Source organism: Neoarius graeffei, chromosome 18, assembly GCF_027579695.1.
Source record: "Neoarius graeffei isolate fNeoGra1 chromosome 18, fNeoGra1.pri, whole genome shotgun sequence".
NCBI classification, from domain to species: domain Eukaryota; kingdom Metazoa; phylum Chordata; class Actinopteri; order Siluriformes; family Ariidae; genus Neoarius; species Neoarius graeffei.
Window position 1 is genome coordinate 27,112,580 of NC_083586.1, and position 10,273 is coordinate 27,122,852.

The following is a 10,273-nucleotide window of genomic DNA, read 5'->3' on the forward strand; positions in this document are numbered from 1 at the left end:
ACAGAATGAAAACTGTCTCGATTCCTTCTGCAGCCTTCTCTCTTCTTAAATCTGATGCAATTAAACCAGATATTTTTAGCAGGTACATTTAAACTAGAACGGCACTTGGTAGAGTGCATACTTTTACCAAAGTTCTCGGATTTGGATCAAAATCTGAGCAGTTGTAGAAAAAAAAAAAGTCGAAAACAACCACTTCCAACAAAGTCATGATCAGTGGTGGTGTTTTTTTAATTAAATATAGCATGTGATGGATCACATTATGAAAACAACGCATCTATCCATCTCTGATCTGTATGCTAATCTGCTTTATTTAAAAAACAAAAAAAAACACCCTCATCACCAAACATGATGGCAAAACATTTCACAAGGTTCATGATATTCCCCAACAGCAGTGGAGCAGAATTGAATATGCAGGGAGAACCATGTTACACCGCACTGCATCTGCTCCTTTAGGCCAAGCACCAAAAAAGGAAACCGCTAAGCCAGCCTCCACAGAGAGGCGGGGTGCGGCCGCTCCTCTCTGCTGACTTGTAGAGAGACGAGAATGCCAGCGACAAAAGGATCCTCACAAGTCGAGACTGCTGAACGGAAAGAATGTTAAACTCTTCAGAGGAACATGATGGACTTGACTCTTATGACGACCCTGTGTGTATCCCATAATGACGACATATGATACCGGCGTGTATGCACCATGATGACATTTGACGACTCTGGATTTGCCTCTACATACGTAGAGTGAAACAACAAGCTTTCTGACAAAGTTGCAGTAATCATTTATTGTACACCATTTGACATGAATTCTTCATGTAAAACGTGAAGATTGGTTTTCACACAGGTATTACTCACCTTTCAGACACTACCTGCGAGTTGGTGAATGTTGAAACATGACTTTATGAGTGATTTTTGTATTCTGCGTCCTGCCCTCTTTTCAAAAATGTATACATCATGATTGTTTCAACATAATGAAGGAGAAAACTGATATGAGCAAAACCTTGTCGTCTTTAGACTTTTTTTTCTTGTAAATATGTTCTAAGGGTGAACAGTATATACATATACAAGGGTGGCTGTAGCAACTGCTTTAAAGTGCATATCCTGGACCAAATTCGTTTTTTTTTTTAATATGAAAGTATGTCCCTTTACACACTCATCCAGAAGGGTAATTTTGCACAAGGCCATCTGTCTACAGCAGAAAAAAATAAAACAACAAAACACGTCTGGAAAAATCCCAAGGGAGTCTGGAGCCAGATTTGTGACGTCACGTGCGGAAGCGCCAGCAGGCTGCGAGAGCTTGCATGGTTTCAGTGCACAGCTTAGCGATTTTGCATTGAAATATGGAATTGTCACCAGAGTGCAATGTGGGGAAACGATGAGTACTAATCCCATCAAGATTGGTGTTGCTACACCCTCCTACGATACATCTGTTAACCATTTTAATAATTACGCGATAACGTTGAAGAAATTTGCAGAAAATCACCAGGTCGTTTTCTCATAAACAAACCAGCGCTGACGTAGGATTCAGAAGGAGGCGTCCCGCACGCGACGTCACGAAAATCCGTGTTTGCCGGGAAATCCAAATGCCAAGTTTTTTCAGAGGCGGACCAATTCGCCTCAAATGGCTTGATTTCAACTGAATTTTTCAAGGTAAAAAAAAAAAAAAAGGCACAAAAATGCAACAGATGTTTAAAGAAAGAAGAAGAAACTTTATTCATCACACACTTGTGAAATTTCCTCTCTGCATTTAACCCATCTGAAGCAGTGAAAACACACACACCCAGAGCAGTGGGCAGCCATGCTAACAGCGCCCGGGGAGTTCGGTGCCTCGCTCAAGGGCACCTCAGCCCAAGGCCGTCCCATATTAACCTAACCGCATGTCTTTGAACTGTAGGAGAAACCGGAGCACCTGGATGAAACCCACACAGACACGCGGAGAACATGCAAACTCCACACAAAGGCCCTCGCCGGCCAATGGGTTCGAACCCAGAACCTTCTTGCTGTGAGAATAGAATGCCTTTTATTGTCACTGCACAAACGTACAACGAAATTTAGTTCATCACAGGAGAGCAAAGCCGCTGCATACGTACGCGCCGCCACTCTTGGGCACTTCAGCCCAAGGCTGTCCCACATTAACCTAACCGCATGTCTTTGGACTGTAGGGGAAACCAGAGCACCCGGACGAAACCTACGCAGAGAACATACAAACTCCACACAGAAAAGCGCTCGCCGGCCACTGGGCTCGAACCCGGAACCTTCTTGCTGCGAGGTATATACTGTGCTAATTGATCTTGCTCCTGAATTCACCCGCGAGACGCACTTTAAGCTTTGCGTCCACACCTCTTCAGAGACAGATGAACATGCCTGGGGCAGATTTAATTGTTTTTGTTCACCTTGAAATATATACACACACTACCGTTCAAAAGTTTGGGGTCACCCAGGCAATTTTGTGTTTTCCATGAAAAGTCACACTTTTATTTACCACCATAAGTTGTAAAGTGAATAGAAAATATAGTCAAGACATTTTTCTGGCCATTTTGAGCATTTAAAGGGGAACAGAGGGCAATATATAGAGTAAATATAACAATAAAACACACATTAACAAACCTTATTCAAGACTTACAAAAGTTTTTTGTTCTAAGGTTGGAAAGTTAGTGTTTTGAAAGTAGCTCGAGCAAACTATTTCCACAGTTTGAACAGCCCGCCATGATATTAATTTTATCCAATCAGAATGCACGTTCATTTTCTCTGCGTAACACTCATGACGGATGTATGTGCCCAGTTGTGTTGGCTCATTGAGGTTGGGAATAGCACGTGTGAATCGGAAAGTAGGATGAATTGTAAGTGATCGGCTACACAAAGCCACAGTGTGTTGCTTTCGGGTGTAATAACAGGACCCTTCTAAAGGCCAATTTATGCTGACAACCCAGTCCTCGCAGACAGCGTCGCAGACAGTGTCTGCGTAGCCCCCCCACCTTCGCAGACGCTCTGCGCGCACCTCCCAAAAATTGTGACCACCGCAGAAGCCTCGCAGACAAGAGAGCTCTGATTGGTCCACTCTACATCCGCTGTACACGCACTTCCACTTCCCTACTTTCCAGGTTTGTTTTGTTTTCACGACCGGCATTTTTAAAAACACGAGCGAAGATGGAGCAGCACGAAGAGCGGTTGATTGAGGAAGTACGTACATCTATACGACTCCAGTTCCAGTCATTATATATATATATATATATAAAAAAAAAGTTCTAGTCATTATAAGTAACCGGAGGATAAACACTCCACTAACCACACCCACCAACTACTCCTAGCGACTTCGCGCCCCCTTGCGTTGTGGCGGTGAATAACATCGTGCACGCCTATTACTCCCCGCTCAACGATAAATTACAACTGTCTGCGAAAAGCTATCTGCGAAAGCCTTGTCACAAGAGCATGCAGAGGCCTTAAGCCATAGCCTGCTTGCAGTGTGTCTTGCAGGATCTCTTCATATGATTCGACAGAGCTGTCGCTTTCACTTGATGCGCCCGACGCCATGATTACACACTTCTCTCCTAGTGCCGTGGGTAGCGCTGACGTCACTTTCTTTTAAAAATGGCGACTCTTGTGCCGTTTAGCGTACCGACTATTATATTTACAATTACCAAGATATTTCGTTGTTTTCTAGTATATAAATTTGATAGAATACTTAATATGTTACTTTGTCACATCAGCAACTGTATATACACTGAACAAAAATATAAACGCAGCGGTCCATATTTTATGAAATACAAATGTTCAGATAGAAATTCATTTTCATTTTCTATGTGCCCGAGCCCAGTCCAGACGAGAACGTCGTCTCCCAGCAGTCAGGCCCAATCCTCGATGAGGTCTACGTGCATGGAGGCCAGCTTCTCCGAGTCGGTTTCTCACAGTTTGACTGCTGACCCTGCGATTGTGTCTCCCCATGGTCTCATCTGCGGTCCATGTTGCAGTCCGGCACCGATCACGCAGGTGGGTCAGACGGATATGCCGGTCTTGTGCTGGAGTGGTGACACGTGGCCTGCGTGCATGTGGCATGTTGTCTGTGGTGCCATGCTGCTAAAATCGTCGTTGGAGGCGGACTATCGTGGAATAGCACCCCCAATTGACGCCCTACAGCTCTGATGGACATTCCAGCCTGCAGCATGCCAATGGCTCGTTCCCGGTTGATTCTGGTCATCTGTGGCATCTTGACATTTGAACATTTTTGTCATTTTAGGGTGGCCTTTTATTGGCCCCACATAAAGGATGGTCATGACATGCATTACTCAGTGAAATTTTTGTCTGCAATGGTCATACCCGACTGGATCATGGATTATCTCAAGTCTGGGCACTGCTCAGAACTTGAGTAGAGGGACAATTTTTTTTTTTTCAAAAAATGTTTACTGGTATGCTATACTATCATTTGATGTGGGCAGAAAAAAAAATCAGTATCGGATGTACAAAATAAATAAAATCTTTAGGTGCTGCGTTTATATTTTTGTTCAGTGTATTATATTTGGTACCCCTTTAATCGACCCCACAAATGTGATGCTCCAGAAACTCAATCTGCTCAAAGGTCGGTCAGTTTTATAGCTTCTCTAAAGAGCTCAACTGTTTTCAGCTGTGCTAACATGATTGTACAAGGGTTTTCTAATCATCCATTAGCCTTCTGAGGCCAAGTTTACATTAGACCGTATCGGTCTCGTTTTCTTCGTGGATGCACTGTCCGTTTACATTAAACCGCCTGGAAACGGGAATCCGCCAGCGTCCACGTATTCAATCCAGATCGTGTCAGCTCCGGTGCTGTGCAAACATTGAGAATACGCGGATACGCTGTGCTGAGCTCTAGCTGGCATTGTCATTGGACAACGTCACTGTGACATCCACCTTCCTGATTCGCTGGCGTTGGTCATGTGACGCGACTGACTGCTGAAAAACGGCGCGGACTTCCGCCTTGTATCGCCTTTCATTAAAGAGTATAAAAGTATGAAAATACTGCAAATACTGATGCAAATACTGCCCATTGTGTAGTTATGATTAACCCCGCCGACAGTAGTCGGAGGGGTTATTATTTTCACCTGCGTCAGTCTGTGTGTGTGTGTGTGTGTGTGTGTGTGTGTGTGTGTGTGTATCTGTCTGTCTGTCTGCAAGATATCTCAAGAACCAATGGATCGATTTGGACCAAATTTTGTACGTGTTGCCAATCACCCAGGAAGGAAACCATTAAATTTTGGAGGTCAAAGGTCAAGGTCATGGCAGAACTTCGAAATTTTCGCCCAATGTATTTTAATAGGGAAAAGGCGGGGTTTGCACTCGTTAGAGTGTCCCTGTCTAGTTGTCTTTAGGCTTGCCATCCTTCCACTTGCAAGTGGTAAGTGATATGCGCTGAGATCACACAGTCCCGAATCACAGCTCGTTCACTTCACTCGTGTGCTCTGTGAGCTGCGCAGGGCCGGAGTGCGCACCCTCCAGAGGGCACTCGCTGTTCAGGGCGGAGTGATTTGGAGCGCAGGATGCCTGCGGAGCCGAGCGTATCCGTGTATTGGTGTTGCTGTGTGCACGCGAATCGTGTATTGGTGTTGCTGTGTGCACGCTAATCGTTTTAAAAACGTTAATCTGATGATCCGCTGATACAGTCTAATGTAAACATGGGCTGAGGCAATGAGCAAACACATTGTACCATTAGAACACTGGAGTGAGAGTTGCTGGAAATGGGCCTCTATACACCTATTGCACCAAAAACCACACATTTGCAGCTAGAATAGTCATTTACCACATTAGCAATGGATTTCTGATGAGTTTAAAGTGATCATTGAAAAGAACAGTGCTTTTCTTTCAAAAATAAGGACATTTCAGAGTGACCCCAAACTTTTGAACGGTAGTGTAGATATATCTCATTTCGCTGGTCTTTCAGCCATGACTTTATAATCTGGAAAAGCAAAGCATGCCACCCTGAGGAAAGGCATCAGCAGGGGCGGTGTTCACTGCACCAAAAAGCACATCCCGGTATGCTGCGATCGCGACTCATCAGAGCACAAGAACATAATCATATAGGTATAGATTTGTTTTTTCATTTAACAAGACTTGTCTAATAGTGAAGAAGTGATATGAGAGGATGAAATGTTAGGCCGGGTTGGGTTGTTGGTATGATTTCGCAGGAGGGAAGCAGGGTGAGGGGCGGTAAAAAGGAGGAGACATGATGGCTCCTACACCAACATTCAGACAGAAAACGGGTTTTTTTCCCCCATTCAGCTTATAAAACCACGGGTTTGATGAGGGAAAGCAGGACCGTGGGCAGGCCGCACTGTTGCATCAGGCTGCTTCCGCTTAGACAAACCGAATCGTGTGATGACTGAAGGCTCAAAGAAGCCCACGAGCGTTTCTGGTAAATTTCCACTCACTCCCTCACTCCATCCATCACACCTTCTTTCAGTCAAACATGTCGCAGGGAAGAAACTCACAAGTCAGTAATATTCCTGGAAACAACTCGAGCTCGATTTCCACTTAACCGACTGAAAGATTTGTTGCTCTGGTCACAAGACTCATTTTCCTTCAACGCACAAACAGGCCACATGAACCTCGCCGCCATCTCAGGAGAACTTTCACCGCCGCACTCCCAATCTTTCACAGCTTACAACCCGGTACCGAAGACACTTCCTGACACCAGAACCTGTTGCTCTTCGTTCCACCCAAATCCAAAAAGTCATATTATAAACCTACCCAGCTTTAATATTTATCAATCCAGCCACTCAAAGACCTCCAGAGGTCCTTCCTGTCTGAACCACACCATAACATCAGCTCACCAACAATACACAAGTTTAAACAAAACCCATTTCCGGTTATCATATTTATATTATATTATATTATATTATTGCTTGATTAAAAACACTTACTCCGCGTCCCATTTTACGTCTTTGGGTTTAAAAAGAGAATTTTCTGTTCAATCCGAGCACTTTAAAAAAAAAAAAATTAATAGTAATTAATAAAAACCACTCCAGCCGAACACGGAACCGAAATCCAGTTTCAGCACGCGCCTCTACACTTATATACAGCGACTCCTCTCTCTCGTGACGTCTGCTCCTTTTTCCATGGTAACATAGAGTGGGTGGAGTCTGCGGCAGTGAGAGACTGCTTCTGCTGTAATGCACTTTATTATTATTATTATTATTATTATTATTATTATTATTATACAGTCTGTACTTATACCGTGCTTTCAGTCAGTTTATTGTACAAAAAAAAATGGTGTTAGGCTTTGGAAATTTTTTTTAATTATTATTATTATTTAAATGTACTTTTGAATTGAACATACAAGCTATGAACTGAGCTATAGTGTATATACAGTATCATCTGATTAGTAGTGGTTAGCGCTGTCGCCTCACAGCAAGAAGGTCCGGGTTCGAGTGTGCGGAGTTTGCATGTTCTCTCCATGTCCGCGTGGGTTTCCTCCGGGTGCTCCGGTTTCCCCCAAAGACATGCAGGTGACTCTAAATTGACTGTAGGTGTGAATGGTTGTCTGTGTCGTGATGACCTGGCGACTTGTCCAGGGTGTACCCCGCCTTTCGCCTGTAGTCAGCTGGGATAGGCTACAGCTTGCCTGCGACCCTGTAGAACAGGATAAAGCGGCTAGAGATAATGAGATGAGAGATGAGATCTGATTAGTAGTGGTTAGCGCTGTCGCCTCACAGCAAGAAGGTCCGGGTTCGAGTGTGCGGAGTTTGCATGTTCTCTCCATGTCCGCGTGGGTTTCCTCCGGGTGCTCCGGTTTCCCCCAAAGACATGCAGGTGACTCTAAATTGACCGTAGGTGTGAATGGTTGTCTGTGTCTATGTGTCAGCCCTGTGATGACCTGGCGACTTGTCCAGGGTGTACCCCGCCTTTCGCCCGTAGTCAGCTGGGATAGGCTCCAGCTTGCCTGCGACCCTGTAGAACAGGATAAAGCGGCTAGAGATGATATGAGAAGGTCTGGGTTCAAGCCCCGTGGCTGGCGAGGGCCTTTCTGTGCGGAGTTTGCATGGTGTCCGCGTGGGTTTCCTCCGGGTGCTTCGGTTTCCCCCACAGTCCAAAGACATGCAGGTGACTCTAAATTGACTGTTGGTGTGAAAGTGAGTGTGAATGGTTGTCTGTGTCTATGTGTCAGCCCTGTGATGACCTGGCGACTTGTCCAGGGTGGAAGACTTGTCCAAATGGAAGCACGATCAACTTCTAACTGCTGGAGTGGAAAATTCCATTCTACACATGCAAATTGTTAATGTGTGTCCTTCCCCGCACACAAATAACACGCTACGGTAAAAAATAGACCACAACTCATTTTATAGCTCAGAAATTCATACAAGACCAGCTACCATCGGAACATATTCTGTAAGAAACATATTCTATACCGAACTTTCAGCTTTCGTTTTAAAAAACAAAATCGCAGATTTATAACTAAATTTTTATATGGCGTAGTGATTTTAAGTTACTGCTTTTGGTGAGGTCGTGACCTTGACCCTGAGGCTTTCCGTTTAAATCAAAACACACGATCGTACTGGTTTTGGGTCTGTGGAAAATGGAGTTACAATGGTGATCAATTATTTTGCATGATGTTTTATTACGGTTATGATTATTCTGTGAGCGCACCAATCCTTAGGTGGATAAAGTTACAACTTAAAATACAATTAGTAATAACTGTAGACTTTTCAGTGGACTACAACCTTTTTCAGGGAATGCGATGTAGTCGACCGTTTATCATGTCCCAGATCAAGCCGCCATTTTTCCACAAATTTGCAGAATTTTTGCCAAATTCTGAATATTCACATCAAAGATTTAGTTTTATCTGTATTATTTCTTTAATCGTTTTATTTCAAATTAAAACCAACATCACCATTCAAAACCGTATAGTTTACTGACTGTGAGTATATTTAGTGGGGGACCCCCACAGTACCCAGTTTCTGAGACAGACCCAAATATGCGTGAAGAATATCTAATGAAGTTTTGGTGGCCTTTTGGGTGTTCAACACATCTTTCTCTTTCCCAGAGAACAAAGCAATACTTCTGCGCATGCGCAGCAGAAAACTTTCTCATTGGATATTTGCATCAGCTCCGGCGTGTGATGTCATGTTGTCTTGACAACCATCGTAAACCATATTGAACGCTCATTCTCCATTGGGTAGAGTGACGTAATACACGTAGGATAAGCGATATGCTAACAATATTGCATGCTATCAAACCAAATGAATGAAACCCACTAAAAAGGAATAGAATACATGCTTTTATTCCATCAAAAAAGTGTCCTGTATGTATAATAATCAGTAATGTTTACCAAGTTACAATAACAAAAATATATATTTTTTCCTTGTTGAGTTTACATCTTTAGAATGTATTAACTGACCAGTCAAGTGGAAAGTCAGTACAGTACAGCTATGCAGAAAATTAAGAGACCACTTTTAATGGTGGGGACCTAAAAGTGGTCTCTTGTGTTTTTCCATAGCTGGAAATAGAAAGTGAAAGCCACAATTATCAAATATTTACACACCGCAGGCTCCAAGTGTGTTGCCTTGGAAACAATCATGTTCCACCCCCATTAGAACACAATGAAGTCCCGGATGGGGGGGAATGTTAAACTGCTGCAGTAACACCTCCTTCAGTTCTAGGATATTCTGATAGTATTGATTATCATATTATGAGCATAGCTCCACCAATGTACATATTTAGATCCTTGAAAAAAAAGATTTATGAGATGATTGAACTGCTGCAGTGATAGAAAGTAACACACTCACAAGAGAAGCCTCATCTAATAGCCACTATAATAAAATTTTTATCAGCTTCTTATCTAATTGCTTGGCAGAACTGTAGCTTAAATTTTATTTTATGACCGTAATCAATACATTAAGTAGATAAGATTGTAAAACATAGATATATTCAATCAGGGCTTTCTTGGATTGGCATGCTTTTTTGTATTCCTGAACCAACATTATGTTATTGCTGCGTCAGCTATTTAATTTTCTTTGCACTGCACTCTCAGTCAGTTTTTGGCATAGTTCTAGTGATTCACTCTCTTTGGAGCACATGACTTGTTCTGATATGTTTCATCCAACTACAGTGGTGCTTGAAAGTTTGTGAACCCTTTAGAATTTTCTATATTTCTGCATAAATATGACCGAAAACATCATCAGATTTTCACACAAGTCCTAAAAGTAGATAAAGAGAACCCAGTTAAACAAATGAGACAAAAATATTATACTTGGTCATTTATTTATTGAGGAAAATGATCCAATATTACATATCTGTGAGTGGCAAAAGTATATGA

General features: G+C 42.9%; 1 protein-coding gene across 1 annotated transcript in view; it reads right to left on the reverse strand.

Annotated features, from left to right (window-relative positions):
• LOC132866057 (sodium/potassium-transporting ATPase subunit alpha-1) overlaps positions 1–7,048 on the reverse strand; it is a 58,367-nt gene extending 51,319 nt beyond the window's left edge. Inside the window, exon 1 of the mRNA XM_060898620.1 lies at positions 6,882–7,048. Coding sequence (XP_060754603.1) covers positions 6,882–6,893 — 12 coding nt within the window. The 5' untranslated portion in view covers positions 6,894–7,048. The remainder of the gene's footprint in view (positions 1–6,881) is intronic.
• Positions 7,049–10,273: the final 3,225 nt, after the last annotated feature.